This window comes from Peromyscus maniculatus, chromosome 21, assembly GCF_049852395.1.
Source record: "Peromyscus maniculatus bairdii isolate BWxNUB_F1_BW_parent chromosome 21, HU_Pman_BW_mat_3.1, whole genome shotgun sequence".
Classification (NCBI taxonomy): domain Eukaryota; kingdom Metazoa; phylum Chordata; class Mammalia; order Rodentia; family Cricetidae; genus Peromyscus; species Peromyscus maniculatus.
The window spans coordinates 40,411,331-40,428,022 of record NC_134872.1 but is presented as its reverse complement, the minus strand read 5'-3'; the positions used below and the strand labels follow the sequence as shown (position 1 = coordinate 40,428,022).

General features: G+C 51.3%; 1 protein-coding gene and 1 long non-coding RNA gene across 4 annotated transcripts; one reads left to right on the top strand and one right to left on the bottom strand.

The window, feature by feature from the left end:
- Window positions 1-1,162: 1,162 nt before the first annotated feature.
- On the bottom strand, window positions 1,163-9,682 carry Neurl3 (neuralized E3 ubiquitin protein ligase 3). 2 transcript variants are annotated; one of them, XM_076557519.1, is made up of 5 exons: window positions 8,985-9,682; window positions 8,216-8,458; window positions 3,682-4,170; window positions 3,096-3,149; window positions 1,163-1,724 (listed from the first exon to the last, which is right to left on the bottom strand). In XM_076557519.1, exons 2-5 carry the CDS (start codon window positions 8,241-8,243, stop codon window positions 1,531-1,533), a joined length of 765 nt encoding a protein of 254 aa, XP_076413634.1. In that variant the 5' UTR covers window positions 8,244-8,458; window positions 8,985-9,682; the 3' UTR covers window positions 1,163-1,530. The 2 variants fall into 2 exon arrangements, with proteins under 2 accessions (XP_076413634.1, XP_042121885.1); XM_042265951.2 differs by having other exon boundaries at window positions 9,153-9,682.
- Window positions 5,280-16,348, top strand: LOC143269926 (uncharacterized). 2 transcript variants are annotated; one of them, XR_013046726.1, is made up of 3 exons: window positions 5,288-6,042; window positions 6,281-6,438; window positions 11,433-16,348. It is a non-coding gene; the product is annotated as an uncharacterized LOC143269926 (long non-coding RNA). The 2 variants fall into 2 exon arrangements; XR_013046725.1 differs by lacking the exon at window positions 11,433-16,348 and having other exon boundaries at window positions 5,280-6,042; window positions 6,281-8,852.
- Window positions 16,349-16,692: the final 344 nt, after the last annotated feature.

Below are 16,692 nucleotides of genomic sequence, written 5' to 3'. Positions count from 1 at the left end.
TAGTAAATCTAACATCGGGACTCTCTCAAGGACTTTCTCCAGCAACCAAAGATGCCCTAAACACAAGCCATGCTTTCATTTATTTCAAGTTCTCACATATGAAAAAATGATCCCCGTAGATATTATATTTTGACAGCTCTGAAGAATAAAGCACCTTGCCGGGCGGTGGTGGCGCACGCCTTTAATCCCAGCACTCGGGAGGCAGAGGCAGGCGGATCTCTGTGAGTTCGAGGCCAGCCTGGGCTACCAAGTGAGATCCAGGAAAGGCGCAAAGCTACACAAGAGAAACCCTGTCTCGGAAAACCAAAAAAAAAAAAAAAAAAAAAAGAATAAAGCACCTCCACTCAAAGGTGTTCTGTTCTTGCTGTTTTCTTGTCCTCGGCGGCGGTGTGTGTTCCTTAGCTCTCCAGCTTTCTTGGGTAAACTCTGTAAAGTCATCACCCCTGTTACATGCCACCAACTGAAGTCTCAGTACGGATAGGTTACTGACCAGCTAATGATTGTGCAGAGATTTTTTTTTTTTTAAACAATGCTCTGACCTTGTAAGTGTCTACACCTGCCAAGGAACTCTGTCGGGGGCCGAGGCACCTTCAGTCCTGAGGCAGTTTACGGGTACACCTTAGCCTTCACCTCCTTTTTGCACAAGGCCTCAAGATCAGCCAGAATCGAGAGACTAGGGATTCTTCCAGGCCTTCCCTGAGCATGCACACGTCTTATAGATCCTTAGGAACACATCAGAGATTCCCAAAATCCTCTACAAAAAAAAATCTTACTTCCCAGAGACTCAGGGGAGTTTTTGGTTCCCCAGTCTCAATTTTAACAGTGTAAACTGACTACGATTAACATTTGACAAATGTGCTGGGTATAGAGGTTCCTCCATAGAGAGCCCCAAGACTGGGGCTTCCTGGCCACTAGGACCTGTCTGTGTCAGAGGAGCATCCCGAAGTCCCCAGAACCCAGGCTGGCAGGCGCAAGGTCTGGCTGAGAGTGTTGCCCCAACCCCTGCTACGTTCAGCGACAGAACCCATGGTCCCAGAGCTCCATGCAGTCCTTCGCTGTAGGACTGAGTGTAGTCAGGGAGGGCAGGACAGCATGTCCCCAAATGCCCTAACCAGTCCGAGTGCCCCCTCCTCCCACTGAGCACGGCAAAGGAGACAATCAATACAAAAACAAACTTTATTCTGATTATCTTACAAATCGACAAGAAAATCACCATGTGCTATGTCCCTGCTCCTGACGCTTCTGCCAGACACGGACCCGTCCCTTCACGTCCTCAGCTGTAACTTGAGGGCTCAGGCTGCCCCTGCTACACTGGGGGTTTCCCAAAGTGGCCAGAGAGATTTCTCTTTGCCATATCAACCTCTCCCGAACGTCTGGCTGAGGAAAGAGTCACTGAGCCTCCCTCGAGGCTTAACAAGGCTTGCTGACCCAAGATCAGGCTTGGTGGCCTGTGACCACGTTCACTGACCCACGTCTAGACAGAGGTTTCTCCTTTTGCAGGGGCCTGGCTCAGAGCCAGGTCCCGTCTCTTCAGGAGCCTTCTCCAGTCTTCGTTGAAGGTGCGACAGCCACCTCCTCAATCTGCCATCGGCACATGGGGCACTTGGCCGTGTCTTTGAAGACATGCCAGGCACAGGCGCTGCAGAAGTGTGAGTGGCCGCAGGGCATGAGGCGGGTGTTGGCAGTGTTGTGGAAGCAGATGACACACTCCTCTCCTGACGTGACTGGAAAAGGAGATAGCATGGGTCAGGGGCACACATAGGGTAGGCCACCTACCTGCACATGGTCTTACCACAGGGCAGGAAAGCTCAGTGTGCCAAGGAACTGTGCCCTGAGAATCCACTCTGTACAATCGAATAAAAACCAACAAAATACACAACAACCCCTTATCTTTGCTGCTGCCTCCCAATTTCAGCTACCTGTGGTCTGACACTATCAAATGGAAAGTTCTAGAAAAAAAAATCATGAGTACTAAATAATTGTTATTACTGTGTGCCGTTACCATTGTTCTATTTTATTATTAGTTACAGACCAATCAAACAGTAGTGATAAAAATGGGGACAAGGGGATCAGAAGTTCAAGGTCATCTTCAGTTACATATAGTGAGTTTGAGGCCAGCCTGGACTACATGAGACTGTCTCAAAAAAGAAAGAAAATAAGTAGGATGGGTATATAGCCGAGGTGTAGAGGCTTGCTTAATGCGTGAGACCCTAGGGCACCTAGGGCAAGCCCTAGTTCTAGGTTTAGTCCCCAGTACAAGGGGGGGAGGGGACAAAACCAAACCAACCCACATCCATCCCTACATTAATCATAAAACTTTAACAATAAATAGGGGGCTGGAGAGATGGCTCAGAGGTTAAGAGCACTGCTTGTTCTTCCGAAGGTCCTGAGTTCAATTCCCAGCAACCATATGGTGGCTCACAACCATCTGTAGTGAGATCTGGTGCCCTCTTCTGGCCTGCAGGGGTGTGTGCAGACAGAACACTGTATACATAATAAATAAACAAATTTAAAAAAAAACTTAACAATAAATAGAATATAAGGAAAGGGAAAAAAACTTGCTAGATTCCAGCACATACATGGTGCATACAATTTTTCTTTTAATTTTTTTTTAAAGAAAATTTGAGAGCCAGGTGATGGTGGCACACGCCTCTAATCCCAGCACTCAGGAGGCAGAGCCCATCAGATCTCTGTGAGTTCCATGGCAGCCTGGTCTACAGAGCTAGTTAGTTCCAGGACAGCCAAGGCTACACAAAGAAACCCTGTCTCAAAAAAACAGAAACAAAAACAAAAATCAAAACAAGAAAAAAAATTAGATTAAAGTAAGCTATAATCCCAGCACTTGAAGAAGTGTTCAGAGTAAATGTGAGGCTAGATTAGGTCTCATGAGACTGTTCCAGAGAAGAGGGGGTGTCTGCTCGTGATTACACTCTCCTAATTGGGAATGATCTAAAAGGCAGAAACATCACATTGTTTCTGGATCTCTAGCGAGCAGTGAACTGTGGAGGCCTCTCTGGTACCTAGAAAGATGGCTTTGAACAGCCTGACTTCCCAGCCACTTCCCTAGGTGCCAGGATGCTGGGAAGTCTGCTCACCTTCAGACTGTGGCACTGCCTCCCCATTGGTGATCCAGGCATCAGCTTTGGGATCTAAGGCAGAAAAGGAGGTTCAGGGCCAGCCCAGCAGTTCCAGGCGCACGCACGCACGCACGCACACACGCATGCATGCACACAGTCCTTCAGCGGCCACTGCCTTCCTCACTGCTGATCTCAGCTGAGTGCGCTCACATCTTTGCTGTTTTTCTTTTTGTTTGGTTTGTTGTTTTTGTTTATTTGTTTGCTTGCTTGCTTGCTTTTCACCTGCATATGGGTGAACTTCTGCTTAAGCGGCAAGGCCCCATCTAAATGCTTTCTCCTTTGTGAAACACGACCAGCCTTCTAACATTATTTAGGGCGTTGGTCTTAAATTTTATCATCCTTTAGGACAAGGCTAAGTCTTCTGCCCATTTCAAATCTCTGATGCCCATCCTTACATTAGGCCATGGACTGATAACATTCTGAACTTGAAGGAATAAACAGTTCTACCAGGGCCTCTAGACAGGTGCATGAAGCCACCTGGAATTCTGTCTCAACGCCACACACTCCAGAACCACAGTGTTCGGGACCCCAAGGATTGTCTCACCCAGCAGCTCGATGGCTTTTGTGGTCCCGTATACATCCATCACGGCCCAGAGCGGGGCGCCCTGGGCCATCACGTCTTTGCGCAGCAAGAGGGGGCGGCCAGCGTTGACCTTGGCGAAGAGCCAGCCTCGACGGTTCACCCAGAAGCAGACCACATTCCCCGCACGAACGAAGCCCTCGGGAAGCAACGCTGCCCACGTGGGGCTCTGCTCCTCTAGGTCGGGGCACACGAAGGGGGGCAGGCAGGCCGGGGCCACGTGCGCAGGGTCCAGGCGCGTGAAGCCCACGCGGAGGCCACCGCACCAGCCGTCCTCGTGTTTCAGCACGCGCAGCGCTACACGCTCACCGGGCCACACGGGCCGCTGGCTGAACACGATGCCATCGTGGAACGTGGAGCGCCTACGAGCGGTGCTCCGCAGGTCATCCAGATGCACCTGCGAGCCGGTGGCATCCCCGTGGAAACTAAGAGCCTCGCGGGGCACCTCAGCGTCTGTGGGGCAGAGCGAGTAGCCTGTCAGTGAGGGCCCAGCCTAACCCACCAGTTCCCCCAGAAAACGACCAGCACCCTAGGCGACCCTGGCCTCCTCCTGGGGGCCACTTTGACTGCCCAAAGTTCCCTGGCACCCCTCCACTCCCCAAAACACTCAAGCCTCAACCCACAAGCACCAAGCTAGCCCACTCTACCTGCCCCGTCCCCAACCAGTTGCCCCTTCTGCCTGGAATGAAAGTTCAAAGAACCTATATCTAAGCCCTGTCTAAACAGCCCTGAGGCAAGGGCATTACTGGGATTGAATAGAAAAAGCAGCTTTGCTTGGTGTGATGGTGCTCTAATTCCAGCGCTGTGGAGGTGAAGGCAAGTGCCAGGCTTGCTTGGTCTAGTAAGTGGTTCCAGGCCAGGCCAGCCTGGGCTACATAGACAGGGAGCTGTTGTTAAACAAAATGAAACCAAACACTTAGGCATACGAACTTAGATGAGGTTTATTGGTTTTTGTTGTTGTTGTTTGGTTGGTTGGTTTTTGGTTTTTCAAGTCAGGTTTCTCTGTATAGTCCTGGCTGTCCTGGATCTCGCTCTGTAGACCAGGCTGGCCTCAAACTCACAGAGATCCGCCTGCCTCTGCCTCCCGAGTGCTGGCATTAAAGGCGTGTGCGCCACCACTGCCTGGTTGAGGTTTATTGTTTTTATTTTTTAGCACTTACTTCTTTATTGGGTGCGGGAGTACCAGGGTGCATGCGTGGAAGTCAGAGGACAACCTGCCGAAGTCAGTTCTCTTCCTTCTACCTTGTAGGTTGGGGGATTGAACTTAAGTCGTTCAGCTTGTCAGCAAGCACCTTGACTGGCTGAGCCATCTCACCAGCCCCTAGATGAGATGCAGTACTCATGGATTTTCAAATACCTAGCCTGGAGGAGCAGAGCCGGCTTGCTGACTTATGCATGTCCTCACAGGTGGCCCACGATGGCCATGCCTTCCTCTCTGCTTCTCTAACCTCCTTTTCCCACAGATGAGCTGCATCAGCCCCACCCCACCCCCAAAGTGACTTCCCGGTCCTGGGAGAGGGGAACCCAGCAGTTTCCCACAAGACAGGGGTGCAAGTTGAGAAGGGTCTATGGAGATGCCCCTGTTCAGCCAAGGCCTGAAGTGGGCTTTGGAACCAAGGGACTTCTCACACATAGGCACTTGGCGGCCAGGAGGGAAAGTTTCCTGCAGGGCAAACCTTCTTCTCAGCCCTGGCTCCAAGACAGCAGGAGCTGATCTGCTCACAGAGACCTGCCTTTCCTCTCTAAGTGGGCCAGAGGAGAGGAAGCCAGCTGACTGCTGGCTAAAAAAGAAAGATGAACTCAGTCTGAACTTGAGCCAGGCCCCGGAGAGAGCCCATCCCCCATCAGCTGGCTGTCTCCTGTTCCCCTTGCCGACCAGGGGCCTGCTTGCGGAAGCCAGACACAGGACTGAGGACTCCTGGGGCTACCACCAGGGCCCACCCGGTCACTCAGCTGAGTCACAGCCACCACTGAGGTGAAGGACTCAGGAGAAGCCCAGGGGTAGGCTTGGTAAGGGACCTGAGCAATGGTCTGGACGAGAGTGGATGCTGGAGACAGTTGCCTGCGACCCTGCTGCCGGAAGAAGCGGGGGTGTCCTCTCCTGAGAGCCACAAGCTACAACTCTGGTCCACCACAAGAGCAGAAATAGAGCCAAGTTGGAGCCCCAGCATCGTCCACTACAGCCTCAGTGGGAAGGGTTCACATCCCCTTTGGGTCTGAGAACTCTGGACTGCTCATCCCAAAATGGTGGCCAGTCCTCATCTGGCCATGTCCCATCCCCAGGAGGATAGAGAACTGGAAGGACTGTCCTGGGAGCGAGAGAAGGTCAGTTCACTGCCCCATCTACTTACTAGAGGAGAAAAAGGAGTCTGGCTGGTGGGGGGATCAGTTCAGGAGGAAGGGGACTGCCCTAGGAATGGCCTCTGAGGGACGCAAGAGTCCCTTGGCACCCCAGGAAAAGAAAGCCTTGGTCCGGGGGGCAGCCTGAGTGGGCAAAGCTTCCTCACCACTCAGGAGCCTTCGCAGCCTGCGAGAGCTAATGTTCTCGTGTCCTGTGTTACAGGGGGAAGCTGAGGGGACAGAGCTGCCTCCATGGGTCCCTAGGTGACCAGAGCCCTTGAGCCACCTTCTCCCAACTGCATGCTCAGGCCTCGTATCCCTACCTTCGGTAGCCTCTGGGTAACACTCCCTGAGTGTGACTGTCAGGAGGTGTCACCACAGGTAAGCAACAAGGGGTCTCTTGAGGCTTGGTCTCTTCTCTCTCTCTCTCTCTCTCTCTCTCTCTCTCTCTCTCTCTCTCTCTCTCTCTCTCTCTCTCTCTCTCTCGGCTCGTGTTGGTTAATCACAGCACACAGCCCAGGCTGAGCAGGGCTGAAAGCCACCCTCGCCCAGCGAGTCTATAAAAGGCCTTCAGGACTTTGTCCCCGACAGGGGCTCCACCCTTTCCTTTACAATGAGCTCTGCTTCCTGACTTTAGAGCTGTGTCTCCGTGGCACTAGAGGGGTAGATGCCATCTCCGTCCTGCCTTGCCCCTTCCACAGAGCCTTGCAGGAATCCTCCCACCCTTGGGTTTCGCAACCCGACAGATCGCACTGCTGGGTTGGGTGGGTGGCAGAGGTGGGCACACGCTAAACACGGCTCTCTAATTAGGGCTGCCCCAGTTGGCAGGGTTGGCACAGGGTTCAGAGGTTAGCATTCCTGTTCTGGGCCCCACGTTCAGGTCAGACCCCGAGGCTCCATGGAACAGAGTAAGAGGAGGACCCTCTTCAATGACCCCACTTTTGTGTCCCCCACTGCTGTAAGGAAGGGACATCGCTGGCCTTGACCCAGACTGCTAGGAAGTTCAGGACACACAAGTCATGTCCTTAGGGTCATCTCCAGCCCTGGGCAGATGAAGGCAAATTATAGTCTCTGCAGGGAAGGCTCTGGGAATTTTAGGAAGGGATCATCATCTGCCTGCTCCGAGATGGTGATGAAGATGATGGTCAGCATCTTCATCACCACCCCTCCAGCCACCAAGGCTTTTGGGGTGCCAGGCACCCACTCCGCCCTTTGCAGCCTCCGGTCCTTATCTCTGCATCCTATGTAGAAACACTCAGAGATTGGGGGTGGGGGTGGGGGGGAGTCTCAGGAAAGATCCCTTCCAGGCCTCCCAGCCCCAAGGAGACCGTGGGCTCAGCTACACACACACACACACACACACACACACCCCTGTACCTGTTATACTACATAGCTTTTGGTGTTACCGCCCTGCCTTGAAGCCAAACACAGCTGCCCCAGCAGAGGTGGCTTCTCAGGGTGTGGCTGTCCACTCTGAGTGAGCCTTGGATGCTTGCCATGGAGCCCAAGCAGGGGTCCTGCTCTGCCTGCGAGGCATCTCCAGGGTGCCTGGTCCCAGTCTCTGTGCTAAGACCTGGAATGCTATCTCCTGCCCACTCGCCCAGGTCCTTCTGCTGAGGGGCACCATGACCACAGGTACAGGTAAGAGTCTCAGAGAAACTTCCTATCTCGTTACCATTTAGACTTCTGTATTTGGAGCCCTGAAGGCCATCAGGGCAGGTGGCATTGTCCCCAACCTTCAGATGAGGAAAAACCAAGGGCACAGGGACAGAATGACTTGCCCCTGGTGCCATCTCTAATTTGGCAAAGCTGACATCCCTCCTTTTCTACCGGGCCTCCAAAAGCTCTACCCTTCTACCCACCTCAGTCCTGTTTCTCTCTCTGTGTCCGGTTCCTGGATGAACACCGATTAGAGACAGCGGGTGGAGGAGGAGGGATGTTTATCTCTGCAGCCATCTTGGGCCTGAGTCACCCAGCCTCCGCTGGATTCCTGGGAAGACCGGAAGCTCACTCGCTCGTGCAGATCTTGTCAGAAACCCACTCTAGGTGACAATGGCTCAGGGTCTCCCTTGTCCCCCTTCCAGGCCTCTCCCACCTGTACTCCCTTGCAGTCTTAGACTCCAGAAGTGAACTCCGGGCATACAGGAAGTCTACTTACTGGCCTCAGGACTGAGGCGGGCACCCATTAGTCTGGGCTCCTCCTGGGACACAAGTCCTCGGTTCTGGAGATGTCTGTGAAGGCCAGTGGTCAGGTTTATGAGACTCTGAAGGTTCCCTTTTTATAGGCTAGAGATCACGTTACAGGGTTGATGATTAATTAGATGCTGTCACACATGACGATATCCGGGACTTTCCCCACGATGTCTCGTGGCTCACAGTAGACCCGATGCAGCAAGGCGGCCTGAGAAAAGGAAACAGGGGCTGGGACCGTGGCTCCAGCACAGTTTTTTCTCTGACTTCTAATCAGCCCTTGTCTGTGAATTACAACTTCCCACAGCATGTTAGTAAACACCTGGGCCCACCCCCAACCCCCTGCAAAGACTCTGGTGCCCCTGGCCTGGAGGAGGCGGGGAGAGCTGGGCATCGGCAATTTCAAAGAGCGTGCAGGAACTCCAGGATGCAGCCGGCATGGCTCACCATGGCAACCCCACATGCACAGCGCTGCTGAAGTAGGTTAAACTGAACGAGCTAAATCCTGGGACCTGTGCCGTTGAGCCTGCTGGTGGTCAGGCTGGTTTTGGAGGTTTACAGATACTCTGCATCCCCTACACACACACACACACACACACACACACACACACACACACACACACCAACAACAACAACAACAACTTGAGTCTCTCTTGAGACTCCAGATCAAGGCCACCATCAGTGATTTTTTTGGACCCTTACAGAAATGAATAGTGCCAGGAGGCAGTGGCACACACCTTTAATTCCAGCACTCGGGAGGCAGAAGCAGGTAGATCACTATGAGTTCCAGGCCAGCCCGGTCTACAGAGCGAGTTCCGGGAGAGTCAGGGCTACCCAGAGAAACCCTGTCTCCACTGAGGAGGGACATGGAGACGTGGAGACCCAGGTTGTGTCCACTGTGTTACCTCACTCAGATCCTTTCGTCTTCTTTACCTCCGGGGTACCCAAGTTATAAAATGGGAACCAGGAGGTGCTGGTCTGAGGACCTCTTCCAGCCAGCAGCCGTGCCGAAGTGAGAAGTGGGGAGAAGAAGGCGGGTGACATCGGTAGCCCCGGTTACCTCAGACTTTGCCGTAACCCCTGGACTTCTCTTTTCCTGACACACCCTTGCTGAGTGCCCTTTGTCTCCACACTAGATGTATTCCTTCTGCCGAGGCCAGAGGTAACTGCTCAAGTCCCGACCGCTTGAGCCGGAGGCCTGTGGATCCTAAAGGCTGAAGTTGGTCCAGTGCCCTGCCTGGCCCAGTCCGAGAGGCCCAGGCTCCTGGCACCTCCTGGCAGGCACACCAGTCTCTGGGTAGTCCTAGCTGCTCCTCCCTTGCTGCTGGACCTTACCTGTGGCATTGGCTGCCTTGGGTGGCTGCCCAGGGCTGGAGCCAAGAGTCCCTTCCTGATAAACCGCATTCCCCTACCAGAAGTATGTGCGGCACCTTATCAAGGTGCCCGCTCTGGGACTTTAGCCTTTATAGAAAATTACAGGGTTGGTTGTACACCAGCAGGCAGGTGGTGTGGCCCCATGGGCAGGACTGGTAGCCTGCTCAGGCCAGCAGCCAGCAGATAGAAGAGGCAGGCAAGCCCAGACACCCATGTCCAAGTGAATTTAGCTACTACACTAATGGGGTCCAGGACATCCATTCTAGACATTTGGGAAGGAAGCAGAGACAAGAAGGTCCCCCTCTTTTTACCCCCCCCTTTCCCGCCATGAAGCCAGGCCTGAACCCCTCACTCTATGCTTGCCCCTGACAGCAGGGCAGGGGAGACCTGAACAGACTGTTCTTGCTAGGCCCCGCCCAGCTTATCACCATCTGTGAACACACACCCACCTTTGCCCCGGTGTTCTCCACTATAATAGTATTTACGGTCACTCTCAGGCTCAAGCGCAAACCAGCATGCAAACGCACAGACTTCCCCCTTCTTTGGGTCTTTCTTATTTGAAACAAGGCTCCACACAGCCTCGCCGTGAACTCACAACGGAGCTGAGGATAACCTTAAACTCCCAATCCTCCCTGCCTCCGCTCTCCAATGCTGGGGATCTAAACTGGGCCTTGGAGGCTGGTGAGAGGGCTTTCTGGGTAAAGACACACGCCTGACCACCCAGGTTCAATCCCAGGGACCCACATGGCGGAAGGAGAGAACTGACTGTCGAAAGTTGTCCCTCTGACCCTCACACGTGTTCGCGGCATGTACATATCTCCACCCGCAAAAACAAATTCATTTAATTTTAAAAAAAAAATCACACACACACACACACACACACACACACCAGGGCTTCATGCCTGCTGGGCAAGTCACCCTACCAACTTAGCTACATTCCCAGTCCTGTGTCTTCATTTTTTTCTTTTGAAATACTATTTTATTTAGTCTTTGACAATTTCATACATGTATATAGTGTATTTTTCAATGTTTCTTTTGTTTGATTGGGTTTTGGTTTTCAAGACAGGGTTTCTCTGTGTAACTTTGGAACCTATCTTGGAACTCAATCTGTAGACCAGATCGGCCTCAGACTCACGAGATCAACCTGCCTCTGCCTCCCGAATGCTGGGATTAAAGGCATGCGCCGCCGCCGCCGCCGCCGCCGCCGCCGCCGCCGCCGCCGCCGCCGCCGCCGCCACCACCACCACCACCACCACTCGGCTATTTTTCAACCTTAAATTTTATTTTTATTATGTATATTGTATGTGTCTGTATGTACATGTGCCTGAATGTGGGTGTCCTAGGAGGCCAGAGGCTTTGGATCCACTTGGAGCTAAACTTACAGGCAGTTGTGAGCCCTGACAGCTGGGGTCCTCTGGAGAATCAGTAAGCCTATGTGTGATGTATTTTGATCATAATCACCCCATCTCTCTCTTGTCCCCTCCTACCCCATCTGGACCCCTTCTTCTTCCCAACAAGTCCCTCTCCAACTACCATTCCTTTTTTTTTTTTTAATGACCCACTGAATTTAATTAAGCTTGCCAGCAGACTTATACATGGGTGTGTGTTACTGAATGGATCGAAGGCAATTTTCTAGTGGTTACACCCTGAACAAAGATGACTCCCCCTCCCTCAGTAATTACCAAGAACCCCTCAGCTTGAGGTGGATCCTTGTATGCTCCTCCTCCTCCTCCACCTGGGTTTCTATTTCTGGAAGGCTCCAGGTATCATAAAACTTTACATCCGTACTAAATGCTTGTGCTTTATCACAGAGGCGACTGAGAACTCCTCACACCAGCCGAGTTGTGCAATTAGCCGGGGCGCCCATCAACAGATGAGGGAAATGTGAGTCTGTGCAATGCAGTTTTCTTCAGCCGTAAAGAATGGAGTTCTGTCGTTTGCAGGGAAAGGGCCAGAACTGGAGATCACGTTAAATGAAACAAGCCAGGCTCAGAAAGGCAGACGTCATCAGTTTCCTCTCCTACAAAGAATGCAGAATTTAAAAAGTACGGCACATACTGCTAGGAGCTGTAGCTCGGTGATACAGTGCGTGCTTGGCATGCCTGAGGTCCTGGGTTCAATCCCTGGGATGGCAAAGGAAGAGAAGAAGACTTGAACGTACAAGGGGCTCTTTGTGGGTGGAGCTTTGTCGACTGGAGACAGATTTCACTCCTTCTCCCAGGCTGGTTTGGAATTCACAGCCAGCTTCCTGCCTCGGTCTCCAAAGTTCTGGGGTCATAGGTGTGGGCCACCATGCTCAGCTGGAAGGAAGAGGCAGGGGATGGCAATGGGAGTTAAATATGATCAAAGCACGTTACAAATGTGTGTGAAAACGGCATGATGGCATCACTGTTTTGTTCAGTGAATATATGCTAATAAGAAAGGCAGCTTCCTCCTCTTCTAAGTCTGTCTTTCGGAGCGAGGGTCTAGCCATAAATAACCCTTATGAAGGGAAGGACAGAGAATACTCTCCTAGACATTGCTGTTGTAAGTCCAATACTGCACTAACCTGACAGTCCTTGCGGGGGAAGTCCTCAGAAAGGGTCCATCTAGAACCTCTTCCATTTCACAGAAGGGGAAACTGAGACACAAGGTGTGTACACAGTTCCTGGAAGATTGCTCAGTGGGTAAGGGTGCTTGCTTGCCGCATGACCCTAGCAACCTGAGCTCAGTCTCCAGAACCCACACAAAGGTAGAAGGAGAAGATCAAGTCCAAAAGTTGTCCTCTGACCTACACACCCATACACATACATTGTGTGTGTGCACTCAAACTGATTTTTTTTTTAAGTGAGTTCAAAGTCATCCTTGGACACATAGCAAGTTTGAGATCAGCTTGGGCTACATCAGACCCTGTCAAAAAAAAAAAAAAAAAAAGCATCTGCCCTCACTACCACGTAGCTCTGCCCTCTTTAGTGGTTCATTACTGGCTCTGTCAGTATTTAGCTGACTGGGCTGACACATAGTAGGAGTTTTACAAATAGCAGCTGATAGGCCACCTGAGTGCCCACTAGGGACCTCCTATGGTGCCCTATGTGCCACCATCCCAGCAAAGCTGGTGCCTGGGAAGGCATGCTCCCAGGACAGGACAGGCTCTGTTCTCCAGGGTAACACTGGCTTAAAGAACTTCAAGAACTCCGGCAGTGGCTAGGGCGGCCTCTGCTGGCTGTAGTCAGTATTGCAGGAGGCATCGAGGTCCTGTGAACCCACAAGCCCGGAACAGAGCCAGCAATTGCCACAGCACCTTCTGAGGCCTCCACACCTCTTCTAGTCATCCTGAAGCTCCCCGACACTCCCCATACCCAGGGCCAGCTTGTCACCTCATGGGGCCTCCTGGTGGCAGTCAGCCCTCAACTTGTCCAGCCCCGATCATGACAAAGGGCTCTTGTGTGGACCACCTCAGAGATGCCTCCTGCTCTGAGAAGGAGCTGGAGTGGTGAGCAAGCTGCAGACCACGTGGGGGCCCAGGCCAGCCTGTGGTCCAGCAGAGGCAGGAGCTCTGCCTGAACTGGGACACTGGTGGGCAGCCCAGCTCCATCGGGCCCAGCCATTAGCATCCCAGGATCCCGACATTATCACATAAGATGGTAGGGGTCTGCAATGCCAGAATGCTAGCTCCGTGAACAACCAAGGCCACGAACACAGAAGTGGCTAACAAGGATTTGCCAGTGGCAAACGGGGAGGTATAATCGCCTCTTTGCCCACCTGGTGACCTGCCAAGAGATTGGGAGAGTAAAGGTGTTTGTGACCATGCTTGACGACTTGAATCCAATCCTGAGACTCACATGGTAGAAGAGGAGAGCCATCTCTCACAAGTTATCCTCTGAATGCCACATGTGCACTGTAGCAGCACGCACGCGCGCGCACACACACACACACACACACACACACACACACACACAAATGTAAAAGTTGCCCATCTGCAGCCTTGGCATGGTGGTGCATGCCTCTAATCCTAGATAGAGACAGGAGAATCATGAATTCAAGGCCAGCCTGGCCGTGTCTCAAAAAGGAGGAATTTCACCTTCAGAGAATACATATAGACTTGTCATTGTTCATTAAACAATAGAGTCTAACAACTATTTGCATGGCATTTCCATAGAACTGGGTGTTCCAAAGCACTCCCAGATGGTTTGAAGTTTACCTTTCTCTGGAAACATGCATAGGTTGAACATTGACACACATAGGTTAAATTTAAGAACTAGGGCTAGGAATGTGGCTCCTCCATTGGGAAAGTGCTTGCCTAGCATGCCGAAAGCCCGGGGTTCTACCCCTAGCAATGCGGAAACCAGACATGGTGGTATGTACCTGTGAACCCAGTCCTCGGGAAGTGGACACAGGAGGCTGTGTCCAAGGGCATCCTGAGCTACATACCAAGTCTGAGGCCAGCCTGGGCTACAGAAGATTTTGTTTCAAAAAGAAAAGCAAGCTGTAAGTGATGCTCATTGTTGAACATCCGTGGTTTTGGCATCCACATGGGTCCTAGAACTAGTCTCCATGGTGACCAAGGGATCGCTGTACTATTATACAAAACACTATCACCTCAAGACTGTGAGGTAGATGTCAGGAAAGATCCAGAATATTCACACACACACACACACACACACACACACACACACACACACACACACACACACACACACACACTTCCATTCACACAAAGTTTAGGTACCACCACTCTGATGCAAAAGTCGAGAGTGGGCGTCCTGTAGATGTGTAGGACTGAAGAAATACCTCCAAGAACTGGGGTGGCTGTTATATAGCTGTGCACAAACAGACAGTGCCATCACTTGGATTCCCAAAGGGCACATAATCTAAAACTGTCTTGGTTTATGCCCCTTCTGTCCTGAAACTTCTGAAGGAACGCAGGGAGGTACAGGAATGGCTTGGTCAGCACTGCCCCCTGGTGGATATGAGAGGGACTGTGGGAAAAGATCCTGTTACCAAGGCTCCAAATTCAGCTTGTCCCATGAGCATTCTAACAACTCTGGGGGGCCACTGAGTTCTCCAAATCAATAGCAAAAGCCCCCAGGCGTGTGTCAGTCAGCTGTTACTGGCAGTAGGGGCCAGGAGGGGTAGGCCAAAGCATGCTGACAAAGTAGCCAGCCACAGGGCTGGAAAAGAGCTCAGCAATGTGGAGCACTTCCTGCTCTTGGAGAGGACCCGGGTTAGGTTCTCAGCACCCCTATGGCGGCTCACTACCATCTGTAACTCCATTTCCAGGAGATCCAACACCCTCTTACGGCCTCCCTGGGTACCAAGCATGTTCACAGTACACAGACATGCGTGCAGCCAAAACATTCATATATGTAAAATTTAAAAATTAATCCTTCTTTTAAAAAGTAGCCAACTCCTAGTGAGGCCATGCAGGTGCTCCCCTTCCCAATACCCGAGAGAGAGAGAGAGAGAGAGAGAGAGAGAGAGAGAGAGAGAGAGAGAGAGAGAGAGAGAGAGAGAGAGAATGAGAGAGTTTACTAGGTACCTACTGTGTGCCAAGCATTGTCCTAATTCTGAGTAACCAGAGATTAAGAAAAACCCAGTTATTGTCCATTGCCCACTCAGGTAAGCCTTGGTGTTTAGGTAAGTACTACAAAATGGTCAAGCTGAGTGCCATGAGGGTTGTTATGTCCAGGGTGGTGTGGTAGTTTGAATGAGAGTGGCCCCCATAGGCTCTTATATTTGAATGCTTGGTCCCCAGTTGGTGAAAGTGTTTTGGGAAGGATTAGGAGGTGTGGCCTCGTTGGAGAAGGTGTAGCCATGCTGAAGGAGGCGTGTCATTGGGGGTGGGCTTGAAGGTTTAAAATCCCCCATCATTCCTGTTACATCTCTTTCTCTTCTTCTGCCTCTGGTTTGTGGATAAGATGTGAGCTCTCAGCTACTGCTCCGGCACCACACCCGCCTGCTGCCACGCTCCCCAATACGATGGTCATAGACTGACCCCCCGAAGCTAAGTCACATCGAACTGGATTTCCTTCTTGCCTCTCTTGGTTCTCTAGGTTCTCTGCCAGCCTTAGCATTTGCAGAGACCCCCACAAAGAGTTCAACATCGTCCTTGGCTACACAGTGAGTTTGAGGCTAGTCCTAGGCTGCATAAGACCCTGTCTCAAAAATTGAAAAAAAAAATTTAAGTTAAAAAAATTAGGAAGGCTGGTCACAGTATATACTTAAAATTCTCAAACCGGAGGCTTAAGTAACAGGATGGTGAGTGTAAGGCCAGCCTGGGCTACATAGAAAGCCCTATCTCAAAAAACAAAGAAAATTAAAAAGTAAGAGAAAAAGGATACTTGCGGGGAAAAAAACAAGGTATGAAAGGTTTCCATGCCCTGGGTTTCTCTGCCAATGCAATAAATCAGATCAGGCCAAATTAAACATCCAGATTTAATGAGCAAAGCACCCCTGGGTGATTCTCAGGGTAGGGGGAGAAAGCAGGAGAGAAATCATGTGGCAGACCTAGAGACCGTGTCTTAAATACCCTGTAGGCATGGTCTTGAGCATCTCCACGGGAGGAGCCAACTCTTGGTGGGCTTTCTGAGGGGTCTGGAATGGGAGGAGTAGGCCACAGTGGAGCTTCCCAACAGGTCTATCATTCAAGATTCTCAATAAAAGAATTCCTATGGCTTATGGTACCGATAAGAGGGATCTTTTCCTGTCACAAAATCACCTCAAAGTTAATCAAGTAAAAGATTTTATTTTATTTTATTTTTTTTTTTTTTATTTTTTTTTATTTTTTTTTTTTTTTTTGGTTTTTCGAGACAGGGTTTCTCTGCGTAGTTTTGCGCCTTTCCTGGAGCTCACTTGGTAGCCCAGGCTGGCCTCGAACTCACAGCGATCCGCCTGGCTCTGCCTCCCGAGTGCTGGGATTAAAGGCGTGCGCCACCACCGCCCGGCTTTATTTTTTTTATTTAAATGAATTAAATGTATTCTTGTTACTTTTATTATTATTATTTGGGGTTTTGTTTTTCTGAGACATGTCTTACGTAGCCCAGGCTGGCCCTCAAACTTGCTGTGTAGCTGAAGACAACTTTGAACTCCTAT